Here is a 22,308-nt window from a genome sequence, read left to right as displayed (position 1 = left end):
AATCACTCCAGATATACCTGGACTTTTGCTTGTGTTACCACAACAGCTTGCACAGCAAGTAAGCAACAGTGCAAAGAATATTTTTGATCGAAAATAAAGCAACTCGTATGCACAAATGTGTACACTATGAGTGAAGGGGATATTTGAGTTTCTTGTGTTGTGTGCAAAAGGCAAGCAAGCACTACCCAGCTGCAAGCAAAGCCACGAAGAGAAAAACAGGAACAAACATGGGTTAGAATGATGACATTCTTTTGGCTTTGAACCTTCTAGAGCAGCAAATATTATGCAACTGTCATCCAGCAAAGGATACAATGCTCATCTTAGTTCTAATCCATTAGTACGCATGCAGCATTCATTATTACACAGCATCAGAAGCATAAAGACAAGATACTTTTTCACAAGGTCAATGAACAATTGTAAAGGTAGCACATTTGTATACACAGTTGAATTGTTATGTTACTGCTCAACGATACCGCATTCACAGTTACTGCAAGCTGCCGGAGCAAAGAGAAGAAGCTGGAAAACCTCCTCTAAGTGTATGTACACAAAATGTATGACAAATCTTGAATCTACACTAGACAAAACCCATTATCTCCAAATACTGCAAGTTTCTAATTTGCACTTAGAATGCTGAGCCAGAAAGTGTTGTATTTAGTGCTTTATAGACCCTAGTTTTTGGTACTAGCACACCAAATCACTAGCAGTCCTTAACTTTATTTTGAAAAATATCTACAGCTTGATAAGCTTCTAGCAACTTCATGTACCAGGGTTTGCGGTACAATGGCATCTCCATCAAGCTAAGCAATTCGTTCTTTTGTTAAAAAAAAAAAAACTGCTGTTCGGTTGTGCAACCTGCACCATCTACAAAGAGATCTGGCCAATGCAGTAAGATACACTGTAGTCTTGGCTTACAACAAATAGTGTTAAAAATTTTGCACAAACAGGCATTGTAGCTTGCATAGGACCACTTTGTACAATGATGCGAGAGGCAGCATGCCAGTGCATAATTGGCATTTTGTACTGGTATTATGTCCTATGCAAAGCAGTTCAGTGCAGTGCAAAGACTGCCACATGGTTCATAAATATGAAGTAAAATAGCATGCTAACAGACCCAGCTTGGATTTTGCAGACCCGAAGAAAGAAAGGATGATAGGAATGGGCAACCCTTTGTGGTCTTGTGTTGCCGGCACTGGAGCAAGTTGGCTCCAGTCAGGAAGCATGCTAAGTGTGGTCAATGAAATACATAAAAATTTCTTGCAAACTTGTAGCACCGTACCTCAGGAGAAACTTGCAATGCATTTTCATTCAGCTTTTCACTTCTGTACTGTGGGAGGATAGCACACTTTCCAGTTGGTATCCCCATTTGCATGGTAGCAGCCTGTTTAAAACATGGCAGCATTTTCATCAAGTGCTCATTATAAAACCAGTTTACATGCATTCAGTGCATCTGAGGATGATTGCAGTGGTCAGGATGAACAAATACTCCAAATGGTTTGTGACACATTTGCGCTAACAAGTGGTATGCCTTCACGCTGTTTAGAAATCCACAAATAGCATCCAACTGAAACAACTGCCAGGCATGGGTAAAAGCATACGACCACAAAGGGTTGATAGCAGCCCTGAAGATTTTATATTCAGCACATAATCCTCACTTCTGCTGCAAGTGCATAATAAGAACTAGAACCAGTCAAAGGAATCTTTCAACAGCAAACAGAGCACTGTTTCATGAAATGAAGCACATTTACTGTATCAGGAAAGAGCTGCCATTTTCAATTCTCAAAGCAATACAGATCTTGCACAAGAATGTTGCTTATACGACAATCATCACCATGTAATTTGTACAAACAGCAAGGCCATCACATGTCACTCAAGAGCAACCAATGTGACAAAAGTTCTACAAGCATGTTTAAACGGAGCCACAGAAATGCTTCTGGCAGTATTACTTACACATGCAATGTGCTCCACACTCCCACCAGATGATTACAAGGTCAAGTACGCAATGAGTTTAATAAAGCGTAAAAAAAGATAAAAGAAAAGTACACAAATTTACTGTACCTTCAAGTCAATCACATGACAAAAATGTATAGTAGGCCGAGTTTAGACAGAGCAGGGTGCAATGGCTAACTACATTCTTGCAATTTCACAGGTATAACCATGCATTGGTTTTTCATTGCTTACCACTAAGTTATGCCCTTGTATGAGATAACAATGGTTTAAAACAATGACAGTATTTCAAGATAGTTATGTACAAGATAAAAAGCCCTTTTGTTGCATGGCTTGCTCATGACCAAAGTGTCAGTGCTTCACAGCAAGTTACATACAACATGTGACCAAAGACTATTCCTATATTATTCTACATTAACAAGCTTTGTTCACACACTTGGCTGCCCTCATGAAATGCACTGCTCCCTACAACACAATTGTGTTTCCTTTTACAAATCTCTTGTGAAGATAAATAATATCCCACTTGATCTGTCATATCATTATGTGCGGGGCCAATTTTCTGTATTTTTTAATTCAAGAAAAACAAAAATATATCAGCTAATTCATAAAAAAAATTACCCTGAAATTTTTAGGCATATTGAAGTACATCTGTCATTACATTTTCATCTCTTGGGACTGTGAATGCTTAGAAAAATGTTTCTAGTTCTGCATCATGATCTAACAATGAAATTAAAGGAGTTTGTATGAGCTAATGAAGCTGAGATATGCTAGTCACAAGATAAAATTGAAGCAGTGCTACAAGATGATAAAAATGCACTATATATGACAAAAAAATATGACTTTATGCAATGCACAAGCAATCGAATGTAGAGGTGCAAAATTAGGATTTCATGCGAAATCTTTGTGATAGCCCAACAAAACGTAACTGCATGCGCTTTACAAAAGCTTCTCCCAGCCAGCGCCTAGACACCAACAAAGGTTGCAGGGGCAAAGGCTCACTGGGACGTAACCACCCAGCTTGCAGGCACCCACTGTGGTTCTGCTTCCACTGCTTTCACAGCTGTCATCAGTTGGTAGAAGGCACGAGGAAGGTCCTCGTTTACAATGGTCAGATCAAACATGTGACCATACAGGAAATCCATCTTGTGGCCCAAATAAACAATGTCATGGAATTCATCATCCTGAAAAGAATTATTTGATCCCTTGAGACAACTTTCACTGACATGAACCATCAACCAAGAAGCAGCAAGGAACATGCACACAATTACAGATTATTCACACAAAGCTTGTGTTAAAATTGTTAAAATTGTTAAATTTTTTAGGCTAGGATATTTGTTTCTACATTTTTCTTGCACACAGGTATGCAGGATATTACCAAATTTTTTTCTTTTTCTTCTTTTCACTTTTGAAGTGATTCCACCAAAGTTCAGTAAGCCCTACTGTGCAAGACCCTTCTTATTAAGAAGGTTGTGCAGAGTCACAAGTGATGCAACCAAGCCTGGAAAGACATTCTCCTATCGGAATGCACTCAATGTGTGTGTAGCCTATCCCACTATTGTGATTACCATAAGTTCGTCAGAAAGCACAAATGACACTAAATAGGAACTGAATGCAAACTGAGGTGTTACTTAGCCCTACTATCGCAAATTGTGTTGCCACTATCATCATCACAAAGTTATTCATTTCTTTAGGAGTGTGCGAATGTTCAAAATTTTCTAATAACGAATCACATTTTATCCAATTCAATTCCGTCTTCGAGTCAAATAGTTGCTGTCCTAAGTAAGAACATTTTTCAAATAGTTTTTGAATGCAGTAGACTTCCATTAATTTGAGTGTGGTTAATTCGATTTCTTGGCTACTTTAGTCCCGACCGAAGGACCTAGCTGGTGCCCATGCATTTCTATGGGGCCATACTTTCATTATGTCGATCCTAAAATTGGTATTTGCCTAATTTGAACTTCACCAGTCAGCACACAAGCACATAGCCCCATGGTGACCCCAATAGCGACCCCTTCAGTGGCACCATCTGTCTCAGCAGAGCTTAGGGGACAGTGAATGCACTGAAATTGTGTCACCTCCTGACGATAACACTTTTCGGCCCGCTGTAGGAATATTTTCAAGCAATAACCTTAACTCGCAATGTCTGTATGTCTTTACAGTATTCACCTGATTCTAATACACAGTTTTTGTTCTTTCCAAATACTGCCAAATGAATCAGCGGTGTGTTTTGGTGCTTTTTCTGCATATTGTTTCCATTCAACCTGCCAGATAATTCCATCAATTTCATCAGTCCCGTCAGTGTCAGAGTAATGCAAGTTGACTGTATTCGCACACCCCTACATTTGTTTAATGGGGCCCTGCAATGCACTAAGCAAAGCTTGTTGAGGGGCACCGATGGCACAACCCTGATGCGGCGATATTGTGCACTTCGTAGACAGGACATGACGAAAGAGAGTGATACTATGATGACCGGTTAAAAATGTAATGTGCGACTTATATTCCCATGATTTTGCGAGTATCGCAAAAAAAGCTCTGGCATTGTTTTACAATAATTTTAGGTATCATACAACCACGGGCAAGGTGTTGCAACCACTGGAATGATGCATCACATGTCGAGCGTTTCGACGTACCAAAGGCCATCTCACAGAAGCTGTTGTAACCATAAAAGTGGCGCCATGGCATTAGAGATTGGACTGCACGCTGCCCGATTGCAAAGGCCATGAGAATGCCATGAGAATGCCATGAGAATGCCATGAGAACACCATCAATAGGCTGAGCAGGCTTGACAACCATGGCATGCCTACTTCTGCTAATGCCCTGCTGCAATTGGGTGGCACCATGTGATGTCATGGGAAAGCAAGTGTGCACTTTAAAGCTGCAAAAATTTGAGCGGAGGGTAACTCTCATTTTGCTTGTATTTTAAGTTTTCTCTAACTTATAACTTGAGTTTGTGTAGGGCAATCTTCACGATTCCTTTTGCTTTGTGTTCTATGACATGCTGACCATAGATCTACAGCTAATCTGGTGACCTGAAAACAGCACTGGAAGGCCTCTTTAATGGGCACAAGTTCACTTAGTAGTGTTTTTTGAGTCCGTAAAAAGACACTGATGCCTGGATGTTTATCTCTGCTCATAAAAACAGAAAACCCTTGATGCATATTGATGCAACAAGCATATTAAGAGAAAGACATATCTTGACATTTAAGAAGTCCCTGCATTTTTTATGAAAGTCACTTTATACCAGAAGTTTTGTCTTTTCAGTGTAATGCCTATTCTCTTAAGGAAGAAAAATACTTATGAAGCAGAAAAAAAAATTTTGAACAATAATTCAAACAGTAGCACAATTCCATGGAAGCCACATTGCATAATGTCACAGATGACATTTCAGAACAAAGTAAAATATTACGCGACATCTGTGCTGCTCAAATAATTGCTGAACTTCCCCACAAGAAGGTCAACAATTAAGGAACCGTCCAATGCTGTGTTTCCAAAAGTGGCTTGGATTTTGAGAAAAGCCAGCAGAGCTTCACAGAATTCCCTTTGAACACACCACAAACAAACAAACAACAAGCAGCAAAGCTGACAATGTTTGGGTGTTTTCTTGCCAACTGTACAAGTAGCATGAAAAGTTTCAGTACAGGCTGCTGAAAAACAGAAGACACAATTGCTCTCTGCTGAATGAAAAACATCACTCAAATGCTTAACTCTAGATAAAAAGAAAAAAGAAAAGAGTATCTTAAATACACACCGTAAACCCTCGTGAGCAGTTTTCATCAAACGTAGAACGTGCACAGGCCTTATTTCTTGTCTCCTTCAGTATTTCAATGCTTGGAGGCTTGATAAATATTACAAATGGCTTAAGCTCCGCTGTTCTCAGCATTTTCAGTGCCTGAAATGTACAGCAGTTAAGTAGTGAGAAAAATAACTGGCTACATGAATTCCACTTTAACACATTCTATATTACACAGCTGCAAAAGTGACAAAAGGCAAACATTAAACCTGCCATTCACACATACAATGCAGTCAAGCACTGAGCAGAAAAACAGCGATATGTTCAAACAGCATGAAAAGCCTGATGATGATGATGTATAGGGTTTTTTGGCGCAAGGGCCAGGGATGGCCAAACAGCGCCAAGTATTGGTGCGGGAGAGTTGATGATGCAGTGAATAACTGTCAGATGTATCGAGGCTGTATAGAGGCATAAAATATTTATTCCCCGTAATGTACATAAAATATGCAAGTATTAAAATAATGGCAAGGACAAGTAATGTGAGCGATGACCATAATATATATTCTAAAATAAAAAAAAAAACGAAAAAAATGTGTTGATTCCACTAGCACTAACACCTCACTAAGAGCCTTGAACACAAGGGTCTGAAGGCACTTGCTCTACTAAACTTAGTGCTAAGCTCGCAGCAAAACCCTCTAGATAAAGGGACAGCTACGAATCTCTCGGGCTAATAACATGCAGCACATCATCATTTAAATAGTTATGCACTGCCTTGGTTTCAAATAGAGGTTATGGGTCAAGAAACAGTGTCGGATGTAAGGGTATATTTTGTTTGTATGCCAAAGGAAAGTGCCGTCTTCGCTCTTCTTCTGCTTCCCAGCACTCCAGCAAGACATGGATTACGATCAGCCTTTCGCTGCATCTGCCACAGAGGGGAGGTTCAACGCCAGTTAAAAGGTATGAATGTGCAGCATATGTATGCCCTATTCAGAGGCGGCAAAATAAAATTTCAGATCATCGTGACTTTGTTAGTGATGGCCAGTTCCCTAGAACTAGCTTAATTAGATGGAGCTTATTGGCGCTTATTCAATGTTTGCTCATCCCACATGTGTTGCCAATAGCTCCTGAGTTTTTTTAGTAAGAATGGCTTCAAGTATGTGGCAGGAACGGGTATGGTTGAATTTCCAGGTTTTGTTGCGATTGAAGTTGCCATTTTATCTGCAAGCTCGTTACCCGCTATACACCTATGCCCAGGCACCCAACATTTTACAACCTGTTGGTGGGATGCATACGTTTTGCAGTGCAATGAATACAGGCCGTTGATTACAGAATTTTTGTGTTTTGTAGCAATTGGAAAGTTTCGGCGACACTTAAGGAATCTGTGAATATAATGGCCTTTGGGAGTTTTGTTTTCTTAATGTGTTTAGTGGCTGACAGTAATGCATAAACCTCTGCCAAGAAGATGCTGGTTTCAGGGTGTAGAACATCGGATTCTGAGAATGATGGGCCGGCAGCAGCGTAAGAGAAGCTGGCTTGCCACTTTTAAACATCCGTGTAAAGCTCTGAGCAGTTGTACTTTGACTGAAGTTCCAGGAAGTGCATCTGTATGTGCACATATGAAGCATGTTTTGTTGCCTCAATAAATTATGTGTCACATTCAACAAGTTGCCATTGCCATGGTGGCAGCAGCTTCAATGGAGCCGTCAGACAATGTTGGAGGATTGAGACACCCATTTCCTCAGAGAGTTTCCTGACCCGCACTGAAAAAGGCTCCCTCACTGAGGGACGATTATGGAATAGTGCAGCAGATGTCATATCATTAACGGATGTTTAGCAAGGGTGTCAAGGGTTAGACTGCATCTTGAGGAAATACGTGAAACTGCTGTATGTTCTCTGTAGGTTAGGGGACCACTCATTTGATTCAACATACAGACTCTAAATAGGGCTTGTTCTGAAGGCGCCTGTGACCAGATGGATACCCAGGTGGTGGACGGGATCCAGCATTTTTAGCGTACTTGGCGCGGCAGAGCGATATACCATGGCACCATAGTCTAAATGTGACCGAACAAGGCTCTTGTAGAGGTTCAATAGACACTTCCTATCACTTCCCCATGTTGCATGAGAGAGAATTTTCAATAAGTTCTTTGTTTTTAGGCATTTTGCCTTCAGATCTTTAATGTGTGGGATGAACGTCAATTTTGCATCAAGCACAATACCTAAAAACTCGTGCTCCTTGATCACGGGTATTTGTTGCCCATGCAGTATGATACTGAGATCTGGGACCAGCCCTCTATTTCTTGAGAAAAATACAGGAACCTTTCTGGGGGTTAAGCTTGAATCCATTTTCTTCTGCCCATTCAGACACTTTGTTTAGGCCTTGCTGCACCTGTTGTTCACAAACTGCGAAATTACAAGATTTGAAGCCTAACTGTACATCATCAACATAGAGAGAATACATAATTGCTGGAGGTAGCGATGTATGGAGCAATGTCACCTTAACAATGAAGAGCATGCAGCTGAGCACGCCTCCTTGAGGTACACCAGTTCCTTGTGTAAATGGTAGGGACAATATATTGCCGATTCTGACTTGGAAAGTACGGTTAGACAGGTAGCTTTCTATAGTGTTAAGCATATTTCCTCAAATGCTCGTGTGCGACAGGTCTCGTAATACAGTGAAGTCCACTTATGATATCAAAAAGAATGAAAAATCCGATTGTTATAACCGATCATCGCTATATCTGGACTGCCGTAAAAAAATTTTTAAAAAAGCTGCCGAACATACTTTCATAGCCCCGAAACCAAATTTTCCACCTACGATAAAAAAAACTGATGTTGTAGAAAGAGGGCTGCGAAAAATGAAACATTTATTTATACCACTAAACGGCATGTCAAGCGTTAGGCATGCTGAAATAGTTAGAAATCTGCACTTGCTTTCGCAGAAGTTTCAGGTTCACAAGTGCATCACGTCCAGTGGCTGCGCGAACACTGGCGGCTAAAATTTAGCATACATGAAATCAATGAGCAACTCTACTGATGACAGTACACTTTGTGTGCACATTGGGGTTGGTGTCAAAGACAAGCCCCTGTCAATCTCGTCGCCTTCGTCGCACAACGCCGCCGTCTGTCGCGACAGTGATCTTGTCGATATTTTTTCGCAGAACGAGGCAGTGCTATCTACACTCAGAAACTCCTCCATCGAAGCACCACCTATTTTATCGCCAGCAGCAACATGCTCCCAGAGTTCAGTAATGTAAGCGGCTGCTAACGTGTTCGTTTATCCCATGGGGGTTTCGGCCGGGCGCACAAATCCCACCATTTCCATTCATCGACATCGTCACTGGCACTAGCATTCATGAACGTAGCGCTCGCGGTTTTCAAAATCGTCAATATTATCGACTGCGCGAACTGGTACTTTGAGTCTTGCAAAATTTGCAGCTCCGTCTCAAGCGACACAGCTTTGCGCTTTGTCAGGGCACCTACTACTGCTTCCGCATCGCATTTCCACGCTCGCTGAGGGAGAGAGAAAGATTGTAGAAAGGGAGCACAGGGGAAATTCACTTCTAGGTTGTTTTTTTTCTCTCTGGACGCTTGCCGGCGATGCAGACGCGAAGCAGCTGACACTATCTTGTAGCATGCTGTGCCAACTTGCGATGCTCTTCGTGGCTTTCGCAATCGGCGTGCTGGCGGGACGTACTGCGCGGTAATGGTGGCAGATACATACTCGCATAGGCAAACTTTTCGCCCCGTCTCGGTTAGGGGAACTTAGCAAAGCAAATTTCTCAATTATTCTGCATGGAAAACGCCGCCCAAAAGGCAGAATTTCTATCGTTATATCTAATATGCGGTGAATAAAATATCTTTATATATGGGTTTTTTTCTCATATCCCAAATGCATAAGTTGATACTCTGAAGTCAACTCGACATTATAACCGATATATTGTTATATGTGGTATCGTGATAAGTGGGCTGCACTGTAATACCGTACCGCCATGTCGTGCTGTATGCATTTGCCATATCTAGGAATACAGACAAGAAGCACTGCTTGTGTACAAATGCATCACGGATGTTTGCTTCGATATGCAAGGGATGGTCGGTTGTAGATCGGCCTTTTCTAAAGCCACAATGAAAAGGATCAAGCACTTTGTTGGACTCTAGGAAATGTACAAGACGGCGATTGACCATTTTCTCAAAAAAGCTTACAAAGGCAGCTTGTAAGTGCTATAGGATGGTAGCTGGTCAGCAATGAAGTATCTTTACAGTGCTTCAAAACTGGGATCACAATAGCTTCTTTCCATTTAGATAGGAGGTACCCAGCAGCCCAGATAGTACTGAAAAGTGTGAGTGGCGTTATTTGCGTGTTGGAGTGCAGGTGCTTAAGCATATCGTACATGATTCTACTGGGGCCCAGTGCAGAACTCTGACTTGCTAAGGAAGCTTTAAGTTTGGCAATGTTAAAAGGACGGTTATAAGGATTGTTTGGGCTATATTTTCGATTCAGTAGCTTAAGTACTTCTATAGCTTTATATTTCAGAAAGTTCTCCGAATAGTTAGTGGAGCTAGACCCGTGCTCGATGTGTTCACCAAGAGCATCAGCCTGGTCTTCCAGCTTGCTCCCTTCATCCTCTAGGAGCAACAGATGGATTTGTTGCCCCTTAAGCTTCCTTAGTCTGTTCCATACTTGCGCCTCCTGTGAGTATGAATTAATACCGGAGGCAAACCTTTCCCAGCTTGCCCTCCTAGCTTAGTGTTGCGTCCGCCTTCCCTGTAATTTAATGTTTTTGAATTAGATCAGATTTTCCGCAGTTGGGTATCGACGGAGTATGCTCCATGCTTAATTTTGTTTCTTCTGCGCCTTCTTGCACTCATCGTTCCACCACGATGCTCGTCTTTTGGATAAGATATCGCTCGATTGCGGAATAAATTTGCTTGCTACATCGATGATGAAAGCGGTAAAATAAGCTTAAGCGTCGTCAATACTAAAATCGGTGATAAAATGCCGGGATAGGTAAGTTGATTCCTTAAAATAATCCTAGTCAGTGGAAGCGCACGTGGAGGACATTCATGTTGTTGAATTAAGTTTTAAATTACAGGGAAGTGGTCCCTTCCGTAAGGATTTTTAATAACGCTCCACTCTAAGTAAGGGAGAAGAGCTGCCGAGCCAATCGATAGGTCTATAGAAGAATAATTGTGCAACATATTGTAATAAGTTGGTTCGTCTTTATTGAGCAGGCATACACCGGTGTTTACTAAGAAGTTCTCTATGAATCAGTCTCTCGTGTCATCGCAGTCTTTCCAGAAGATGGGGTAATCAAAATGAAAATTATTGTTCATAGGTTTCAGATGTGTCTCTTGAACACACAGTAACTTTGGATTATGCTTGTGCATCTAATATTGTCGAGGTAATGAAGAAGTCCTCTGACATTCCATTGTAGCATTTGCATCTCCATTATGATAAATGTGTTTTGTGCTGTGTGCTTAAGAGACGAAGATTAGCTCATGGGCCCTTTCCAGGTGCCGTGATGCAAGCTTTGCGTTTTTTGAAGTGATTGCGAGGATCTTGCCGCTCCTTAGGCGGTGGCGGCGCCATCTGGCTAGTTGTTGTGTCTATCGCCTCTTGCGAGGTGTTGGACATGCATTCTTCCGAGCGCTGCATTTGGCATGAAGGCCTCGACACATCGGACGAGACCTTTGAGGCCACTGGCCCGGAGGTCGATGGTCCCTTCTGCTGGAGTGGCGGAACAGCGCTAACTGTAGCCACCGAGGGGGAGGGGAAGATGGCATCACTACCGGCTCAATGCATGGGGGCCGGACAGCCGCCGGAAGTCGTTGTGTCGCCGTCCCCCAACGCGTCACATCGGCAAAAGTGTTCTTGGGCAGGTAGGATACCCACCTACATGCCTCCTTGAAAGTTATATTTTCTTTTACTTTATTTGTTACTATATCCTTTTCTTTTTTCCATGAAGGGCACGACTGCGAGTATGCAGTGTGCTCCCCATTACAGTTTACACAATGGAGGGAGTTCTCGCAAGATTCAGAGGCGTATCCATGGGCACCGCCTTTCGAACAAGTTCGGCGGCCTCGGCAGATTTGTGAACTGTGGCCGAAACGCTGGCATTTGAAACATCTGAGCGGATTTGGCACGTATAACCCAACATGGAGCTTGATGTACCCGGCCTCAATGGACTCGGGCAGAACACATGAAACAAATGTAAATATCAGGTGCTTGGTCTGGATTTCCTTGCTGTCACGCCTCATCTTAATTCGTTTAACGTTGATGATGTTCTGCTCACTAAAGCCCTCAAGGAGTTCAGCTTCAGTTAGCTCCAATAGATTATCACCTAAGACAACGCCACGATTGGTATTCTTAGTACGATATAGGGTTACTGTTACTTGGGCATCCCCAAATGACACTAGATTGGGCAGTTTTTCATACTGTTTCTGGTCGTGGAGCTCCAAGAGGAGATCACCACTTGCCATCTTTAATGCTTTATAACCTGCACCAAAAAATTAGGTAAGAGACTTCGAAACAAGAAATGGCAAAACTGTTTGCACTGGTCAGTCTGGTTTTTCAGAATGAATCACATGGAAAGAGGGGAAAGATTCTTTTTGGTGACCAAAAAACTGGAAGACTTCATCGGTGCACCCTCTTTTCTGAGGGCGATCAGGAAGTGGGGGGAAGGAACTAGCCATAGATGAATGTGTAGTTTTCGGCAGTAATGCCAGCCACCCGCCGTGACACTGCAAGGACTTTTGTCAGACAAGTGCAATGAATAAGAAGAATCTGTAGCGAAAACGATTATACCCACCACCTAAATGACCTTAAAGTAATGCTAGCGGAAAGGAACTATCCACAAATTCCTCTCGACTGGGCTTATGACATCGCGTCAAGATTAGAGAGGCAGTCGGAATTAGTAGCTAAGAAACAACCTACAGCAGAATCTGAGAGACTGCCAGCCTCTATAACAAAATATTCTAATGCCCTCCTAAACATAAACAACATCATATGAAAATACAACCCAATGCTATCAAGTAGCGAGCGTCTGAGAAAAGTGTTCCCGGATGTGCTAAGGGTTACCTATCGCCAAAACAGAAACCTTAAAGACATGTTGGTGCATACAAAAGTCAGCCAACATCCTCCCCCATAACAATAACCTTATTCTCCCCCAGGTGCAATAATTTATATGCTTGACTTTCTGTAAGAAACAATATATCGGTGAAACAGGGCTATCAATGAACGTCAGGTTAAACTGACGTCACGCTGACACAGCTAAAGAACTTCCCAAAGCATCGCTGAGCATTTCAACTAACCAGGTAATAACTTTGATGAACTTAGACTCTACATACTACAGCTAAAAAATTTAAATATGAGGTTTTATATGCTAAAGCCATGATTTGATTATGAGGCACACAGTAGTGGGGGACTCCGGAAATTTGGTCCAGCTGGGGTTCTTTAACGTGCACCTTAGTCTAAGTACATGGGTGTCTTCGCATTTCGCCCCCATTGAAATGCGGCTGCCATGGTCGGGATTCAATCCCGTGACCTCGTGCTTAGCAGCCCAAAACCATAGCTACTAAGCAACCACGACAGGTATACTACAGTCAAATTTCTGTTCTGCGTGAGACAGAAAATACAGAGAATCATACCTCATTGATAAGTTCAAGACATTGCAATCAATAGGCATTAACGTTTCAAAGGGAGCTTTAGAATCTATTCGCTACTCTAAATTTCAAACTATAGGCAACAGCATTCATTGGCTTGCTTAGTTTTGTAATTGGGTTGTCAATAATATTCCAACTTCCCTTTTCTTTCACTCATTCTTTTCGTTGTTAATTTATACATTTATTCTTTTTTTTTTTGCATGAGCACCATTTTCTGCTGCTACTTTTATTCTCTCTTTTAGATAGATGATAGTTCACAGACTTCCAGGGGTGCAGATAATATCTCCCCCTCTCTCCCCCCCCCCCCCCGCTTCCTGTCGTCCAGGCCTCTTCTACGAAAAGAGGAACCCATAGTGGTTTCCTCTTTTCCGGCTGACACAGGGTGCTACCTCACATTCCTTCACAGACGTTCAGTAGCACAACTTTCTTTTCAATTCTACACCCTCGGCCGCTAACACACCCTCGGTCATTGCCTCGCTTACCTGCCTTACCCTCTACCCCCTTTAGAAGAACCGTACTTATATATTGACACATGTACTTGCTTATCTTTATCGGGCGATCACGTATCACCACCTAACAAATGTTATCGCGCAGCGCAGGACGCACCTGCATGTATCGGAAGTTTCTGGAATGTTGTCGATGGTTCCATCTAATGTCTGTCACCGAACCTTGCGTAGTCTGATTGCATGTATGTGCAACGCGAATACTGTGGAACTTTGTTGGTACTCGAGTTCAAGTGGGAAACGCCGCAGGCTGACGCATTTCAAGAACTCAAACGACGCATGCAGTCGCCCCCGGTACTTGCGCAGTTCGACGAGGACGCCGATGCCGAAATCCACACTGACGCAAGTAGCCAAGGCCTCGGTGCCATCCTAGTCCAAAGAAAAGACGGACTTGAACGCGTGATATCTTACGCTAGCCGGTCGTTGCCAAAGCGGAAGGCAATTATTCTACAACCGAAAAGGAATGCCTCACCATCATTTGGGCTACAGCAAAATTTCGCCCTTACCTATATGGCAAGCCATTCAAAGTCGTCAGTGACCATCACGCCTTGTGTTGGCTAACGAATTAAAGGACCCTTCAGGACGGCTGGCGCGGTGGAGCCTAAGACTGCAAGAATATGATATCACTGTAACCTACAAGTCTAGATGAAAACACTCTGATGCCGATGACCTATCATATGCCCCCCGCGACTCGCCGCCGCAAGATGACGAGGATGACGACGCCTTCCTTGGAATATTAAGCGCGGAAGACTCCGCTGAACAGCAACGAGCAGACCCGGAGTTGAAAAACCTCGTCGAGTATTTGGAAGGGCACACCGACGTTGTCCCTAGGGTATTTAAGCGAGGATTGCCATCGTTCTGGCTTCAAAACAACCTACTCGTAAAGAAGAACTTCTCACCAGTCCGCGCCAACTACCTTCTTGTTGTTCCCTCAGGGCTGCATCCAGAAGCATTGTCACCCTACATGATGATCCAACCGCTGGATACCTCGGATTCTCCCGGACACTATCGAGGGTACAGGGAAGGTATTATTGGCCGTGCCTGACCGCCGACGTCGCCCGTTACGTCAGGACATGCCGAGACTGTCAGCGACGCAAGACACCACTGACAAGGCCAGCGGGATTACTACAGCCAATCGAGCCTCCTTGCCGACCATTTCAGCAGATTGGGATGGACTTGTTGGGACCCTTTCCGACGTCAACAACCAGAAATAAGTGTATCGTTGTGGCGACGGACTACCTCACCCGCTTAGCTGAAACAAAAGCTCTGCCGAAAGGTAGCACAGCCGAAGTGGCGAAATTCTTTGTTGAGAACATCTTGCTGCAACATAGAGCCCCAGAAGTCCTCATTACCGATAGAAGAATGGCCTATACAGTGGAGCTCACCCAAGCGATTCTGCAGTACAGTCAGACGAGGCACAGGAGCACAACTGCCTACCACCCACAGATGAATGGTCTTACGGAGCGCCTGAACAAGACCCTCGCCGACATGCTAGCAATGTACGTCAACGTCCAACACAAGACCAGGGATGCCGTCCTGCCGTACATAACCTTTGCTTACAACACGGCGGTGCATGAAACAACACAGATCACACCATTTAAGCTGGTTTATAGCAGGAACCCAACAACAACACTCGACACCATGCTGCTGCACGTCACTGACGAACAGAATCTTGACGTCGCTACCTATCTCCAGCGTGCCAAAGAAGCCTGACAGCTTGCCTGCCTACACATCAAGAACCAGCAGTGTCCCGACAGCCGACACTACAACCTCTGATGATGCTTCGTCGAGTACCAGCCCGGCGACCGTGTTTGGGTTTGGACCCCGATATGCCGACAAGGACTCAGTGAGAAACTATTGCAACGCTATTTCGAACCCTACAAGGTCATCGGACATATTGGCGCACTGGACTATGAGGTCGTGCCAGACGGCATTTCACATTCACAGCAGCGCCGCACACAATCTCAAGTGGTCCACGTGGTGCGTCTTAAACCCTTTTAAGCATGCTGACGAACTTCCTTATTTTGTTGTTTCTTTGCTACGGGTGTTTTTTTTTATTACTTTCGTTTGTTTGCAGCATAGTTGACAATATACTGTACCTAGGAGAGCCTATGTGGCCTTGAAAAAGACAAGGCCACTTGTCGAAACGTTGGCTCCTGCTTTCACCTTGTTTTCTTTTTGCTCAGCATTCAGGTTTCTTGCAGTTTTAGGTTTCTCAACTATTCAAGAAGGTGCCAGCAAAATTTCAGTCACACCTGTGTAGTAATAAAGTGACCATGTGCATTTCTGGATGGGTTGGTTGCACCTCAGATAGTAGAAGTATGCCCATTAGCACTGTGTTGAAAAAGCATTCACAGCACAAGGAAAAGACCGCATGAAATGGCTACCATCATTGTAAAGGCCGTTTTCCTCTCTTTTACGAGCTCAAGCAGTGGCATTAAGGGTGAAATAGGATGCACGCAAAGGCTGATGAAGTCAAAAGCAACAAATTTTTGGCAGCAACTGCCAAAGAAACAAAACTCAAGGAACTATTGGCACAGATGGTGTCATTTGACTACAATTTAGTATCCCATGGTTCTTTCCATCGTCACCCAATTTCCTGGAACATGCAGCTTCACGCATTCAAACTGTTTTCAACTGCGATTTTTGGTGCATGTTACGCCCTACTGTCCCTCTGCCTTTTCTAGTGCGCACATTTGCATCTCTAAAATAGCTCTCATGTTCAGCAGATGGCAGGGCTTTAAAAAAACAGCATCGTTTTATTAAACCAAGTGGCACAGCCTGCGATAGCGTGCTTATATAAAAATTCCATCGGCAACTGGACTAAGAAAGAAGTGACCACAGGCAAAAGTGGCTCACGCTCTGGGCTTTCCATACCACTTCGAGAAATCAATGCAGAGTTTTTCCTACGATGATGGACACATCTTTTCAGCAAGCATGGGCGTTTAAGATAGCCACAGCCCTAGCAGTCATAAAATCAAATAATAATAATAATAATAATAATGTTTATTTCGCCTTAAGATGTACAGATCATTTTGGCGGGTTGGCCCAAGTCAGGACGAGACTTGTCGGGCCGTACCCTGCTCGACAAGTGCTCGATGAAAGAGATTCAGAAGATGCTTGGAAAGTTGCACACCGTTCATGGCATACACATAGCCTGACTGGGCCCCTGCCCCCGTTCAGTTCATACAGCATTTACGCGTACAATAACATATAGAGTAACGTGCACATTATATTAAAATTACAGTTGCACTCAGTACAGCCGATGAAGGAAAGAAAGTGACTTCTAATACATCAGATAAGAAGTATGAAATGCATACATGTGCACATAGATCACGCAGATAGATATACATATAGAAAAGGTCACACAGGATTCATGTGTTATATAGCTAGTAGACCCTTTATCCTGTTACAGATATGCAGATAACGACTATATACCAGTACATTGTGCTTACAAAACAGAAAGAAAAAGAAAATCAGGAATGTCATGGTCATAGTAGAAAGTAATGTAAAACAGTCTACAATACACATCCTGTTCTGACAAGGAACGTTTTGTACATTCTTTTAAGTTTACCACGGCTGTCTGCCCAATTTATTATTTCTTTCTGTTTATTTAGAATCTGTATAGCTTGATACGTTACCGATTGTTTCCCGTAATTTGTCCTAATCTTCGGAAGCGTCCTCCTATGCTGCCTAAACCCGTACTTATGTTCCACTACCATATCACTGTCTTTGTATATGTTTGTTGTGTGCATATGTTGCACTAATTTATAGAGATAAATTTGATTGGCCATAAGCATGTTGTGTTTCAGAAATAACTCCCTGGTAGGTAAGTCACACATATCTCCTGCATAATTTTCAAATATACGTAGCACGCGCTTTTGTAGTACCGTTAATCTATTATAATTACGCTGAGTGGTGGTGCCCCATACTAGCGAACAGTAGGCAATCTTAGAATATACTAGAGTGTAATAAAGAGTTTTTTTTAGCCGAAGAGGTATTAATGTAGAAATCTTTCTAATACATCCTATTGATCGAGCTATATCGACTACCAAATGGTCGACGTGACATGACCATACCAAAGACTCTTGGAACCAAACACCTAGGAATTTTTGCTCAGGTGTTTGCTGAATAATCTCGGTTCTATACGTAATATGCATGTCATGTTGGTCGCGTTTATTTGGAGGGGAAAAAATGATGTATTTAGTTTTAGAGGCATTTAATTGTAGACAATTATCATTTAGCCATTTGGATAGGTTTTGTAGATAATGATTAGTCTTTTCTTGAAGTTCACGTTTTGTCCGTGAAGTAAAAAATACGTTAGTATCGTCCGCAAACATTACTATATCAAGGGTGTTGTCAATCTGAGTTATGTCATTAATGTATAACAAAAACAGGGTAGGACCTAATACTGATCCTTGGGGTACTCCATTTGTTACATTTAACGACGTCGAGGAATAATTATTAACATCTGTAAATTGGAAGCGTTTCTCAAGGTAGCTAGTTATTAATTTCAATGACATGGCACGTATTCCATAACACTGCAGTTTTAGAAGTAGAATATCATGATTCACCGAATCAAATGCTTTCCGCAAATCTAGAAAGAGACCTAAAGTAAAATCCTTATTTTCAATACCTTGAATAATTTTCTCCTTTGCACGAAGTATTGCCTGTTCAGTTGACTTGTGTTTTTGAAATCCGAATTGCGAACTAGATATGATATTATATTTCTCTAAGAACTTTGTTATGCGATCATTAATTGCCCACTCAAAGACTTTTGATAAAACAGGTAATACCGATATTGGCCGATAATTTGTAAGGGCGTTTTTGTCTCCGGATTTGTGTATCGGAACAACCCTTGCTATTTTCAGTTGGTCAGGGAAGATACCAGTATCGAACATTAAGTTAATAATATAGGTGAGAACGTTTTTTAGTAACTTGGAAACGCACTTTAGTGGCTCAGCCCTAAATTCGTCATAACCAGCGGCGACATTCTTTATTCTATTAAGTAACTCTTCAGTCTCTTGCAGGGAGACGTGATACAAAACAAACCGAAATATCCTTCCGAAAATAGCTTTGAAGAATGCTAATCCAAAATGACAGTGAATGTAGAAGTGTAAGCAAATGTGGCCAAACAGAAGTGGAAGATTAAAGCCATTCTCACGGAAGATTGCATAACACAAAAAGAATGTCTCACATATTTTCCAGGAAGGTTTTGGAGGCCACATGTCAAGTACAAATAAAATAGCCCAGTTCTAAATCTTAGAAGGCATTTTTCTCATTTTGCATTCTTTTAGCAAAGTCCAAGATTACAAAGACTAGTGTTTCTACATAACATTACACAAACTTCGTTTGAGAGAGTTTTCTGGGGTTAAATTTTATGCAGAATGTTACAGTGGACTCAGATTTAAGTTCTGCCTTTCTTCTTAGAGTAAACTTGAAACTTTGAAAGCAAGGTGGGAGTGCAATTGTAGCCATGCCAATTACATATCTTTTTTTCTCAGAAAACTATTGAAGTAAAAAAAACTGCTCCATAGTAGCATTGTTCTGGCTTTCCTAATATTATATAAGCACAAAAATGCTGAAATTTCTTTCATTTTGATTTTATTTTGCAATGGTAGTTTTTCTGACTAATCAGTGCCTTGAACCCTTACACTGACGATGTTACGGGAAGGAAGAAGTGTACATCTATGCACAGATGGCTTTTAATGGCGTAGCATAGAGCAGCAAAAATCCTAAACTCTTCTTCTTCGTCTCCAAGACCACAATCAGTGTCCTCTTCTTACCACATTACTGATTGTGACATCACCCCCTGCGGAAAAAGCACCTTATTGGTGCGGCTCATTGGTCCGAGAAAGGTACGGTGGGAGACGGCTGATGTGGATGATGCCAGACAGAGAAGGCACGGTGGCATCCAATGGAGACACTTCATAGGTGACAGGGGTAACCTGGCGGAGGATGCGGTAGGGGCTGTAGTATCGCGACAGGAGTTTCTACGAAATACCAACACGCCGAGTTGGAGACCAAACCAGCACAAGAGCACCTGGTTGGTATTCCACGTCGTGATGGCGCTGGTCATAACGGCACTTCTGGCGTGTCTGTGAAGCAGAAAGACGAATGCGGGCAATCTGCCGTCCTTGGGTCACTGTGACTATGACATCCCGAGTGTACTCTGTCGGAGAGTCGAGTGTGGTCGAAAGGAGAGTCGAGTGTGGTCGAAAGGAGAGTCTTGAAAGGCAAAGTCGGCTCACGACCGAAGAGGAAATAGAACGACGAGTAGCCAGCTGTGCCGTGACACGAGGAATTGTAAGCGAATGTGACAAATGGTAGAGCTGTGTCCCAGTCACGATGTTCAGCAGAAACATACATTGCTAGCATGTCAGTTAATGCGTGGTTCAGGCGTTCGGTAAGACGGTTAGTTTGAGGATGGTAAGCGGTAGTAAGCTCGTGTTTAGTAGCACACGGTCGAAGCAAGTCGTCAATGACTTTGGCAAGAAAGTATCTTCCGCGATCGGTGAGAAATTGACGAGGTGCACCGTGGTGTAAGATAATGTCGTGAAGCAAGAACCCCGCACCTCTACCAATGATGTTACGAGAAGGAAGAAGAATACGTCTATGCACAGATGGCTTTTAATGGCGGAGCCAACATGCATAGAGCAGCAAGAAATCTAAACTCTTCGTCATCTCCAAGGCCACCATCAGTGTCCTCTTCTTCTCACATTACAGACTGTGACAATATATTCTATGATGACAAAAGTTTGCATCTATCCCTATGCTATTGCTTTTAACATGCCGTCCAAACCCAAAAGTTTTCTTAAAATTGAGCCAGAGATTAGAAAGTTCACTTTCACAGGTCGTATCCCCCCATAAGAGAATGTCTTGCCTACGGGCACCACCTTGGGGCTTGGCACTTTCCTGTGTGTAGCTAGCAACTGCTACTGCGCTTTGTAGGAGCTTTCAGGGAGCACATCTGTGGCAGAGCCTGTCAGCATTCACATGAGCAGTAACTTTCAAGGCTACCTTGGACAGCACTAGCCTGTCCGCAATATCTGGTGCACTCCTCCGATTTTTGTAGTAAAATGTTTTAACACATGTGCTGCTGGACCTTGATCTGCTGCTTATAAATGTCGGAGGCCTGGCTCACTGGGATGGGAATGGCTGGAACAACTTTGTTCTTTCCACTCTTTCCTTTCCTTGTTCTTTGCAAGTCAATTACTCCCCCCACAAGGATGTTTCATCACACCCAGGCTTCCATTTACTTCTGCTCTAACACTGCCAAAAATTGATTGTGCGTAAAGCATTGTCAACAGGTCCTTTCAGCAATCCTTCCTCCCATTTTTCAACTGTGAGATCAGATTTGTCCAATGTCTCTCTCCAAGCATGCTCACCTATGTCGTATTTTCCATGAGATCCTCCGTTCCATTGCAGACATCAAAACATATGGGCAAATCTCAAGGAAGCTACATCCTTTATTCTAAATGCCACTGCCGGTGATAATGAAGAAGTGACTTCATCACCATTCCCATTCGCTTAGCACATTATTCTCCCCTTCTTCGCACTACATAATATGCACAAACAAAATTGTTTAAAGTGTGTTGTTTGCTCTTAGACTTGAATGTGGAATTGCACATTATTTACTGCTATAGTTTTGCATCAGGCCTGCACATCCAGCCTGAAATGAAGTTCCTAAACTGAATATAGTTTTCTGCTTAGGAGTTAGCATATGCCATTTCAGTAGAAACTCATTCACTGGAATAGTGCTAATTTTGCCCAAGCAAGAAACTCATTAACCAACGTAGATATCAACACGCACAATTTCATACAAGAATGAAGTTTTCAAAGCAGTCACAAGAATTCAAGGCGCACAGTTCTGAATCAGAAATTCAGGCTTTGTACTGCAGCTTCACCTACACACTTGCTAGGAGCTACGAATCAGGGTGCCACCTCAAAGTCATCCAAGGCTCAGAGGACAAACAATTCTCAAGATGTATTCATACCTGTGGATGTGGATTCAGCACGCATGTGTAGCCCAGGTCGATGATGGCCCGTACAGTGTCAAGGCTGGTCCCATAAAGGTTTCCTCTGTACTCCCCGTGCTCAACAAAGCGCCCTTGCCGGATCTTTTCTTCCATTTCAGGTCGGCTCACAAAATAGTAATCTCGACCATCAACCTCCCAGGGCTTAATGGGACGACTCGTATCTTGCACATCAAAGAGAAGAAGCAATTTCTATTAAAGTCTAGCAGCTTCTAAAATACTCTTCATACAGTAGAAACAAAGTAACAAAGTAGAATATGCCATACCAAGATGCCCACGTAGCTACCCTCATCTTTATACAGGGTCTTCGTAAGTTAAAACTATTCATAACTTTAATAAAAAGGCTACGCTAGCTACACAAATGTTGCTTGAAAAGGTGGTTTATGTGCTTTGGTGGACAATTTTCACGGACATGTAGTGTTAGTAAATAATGAAC

General features: G+C 42.6%; 1 protein-coding gene across 4 annotated transcripts in view; it reads right to left on the bottom strand.

Moving 5' to 3' along the window:
* Nucleotides 1-228: 228 nt before the first annotated feature.
* Nucleotides 229-22,308, bottom strand: part of metro (membrane palmitoylated protein 7-like protein metro) — a 79,845-nt gene continuing 57,765 nt past the window's right edge. For all 4 annotated transcript variants that reach the window (XM_055061285.2, XM_050192590.3, XM_055061284.2 and 1 more), the window contains 3 exons: nucleotides 21,834-22,036; nucleotides 5,693-5,833; nucleotides 229-3,125 (listed from right to left, as the gene is read on the bottom strand). In XM_055061285.2, coding sequence (XP_054917260.1) covers nucleotides 2,940-3,125; nucleotides 5,693-5,833; nucleotides 21,834-22,036 — 530 coding nt within the window. In that variant the 3' untranslated portion in view covers nucleotides 229-2,939. The remainder of the gene's footprint in view (nucleotides 3,126-5,692; nucleotides 5,834-21,833; nucleotides 22,037-22,308) is intronic.

This window comes from Dermacentor andersoni, chromosome 1 (genome assembly GCF_023375885.2).
Source record: "Dermacentor andersoni chromosome 1, qqDerAnde1_hic_scaffold, whole genome shotgun sequence".
Lineage (NCBI taxonomy): Eukaryota > Metazoa > Arthropoda > Arachnida > Ixodida > Ixodidae > Dermacentor > Dermacentor andersoni.
This window is presented reverse-complemented; position numbering and strand designations above follow the sequence as displayed.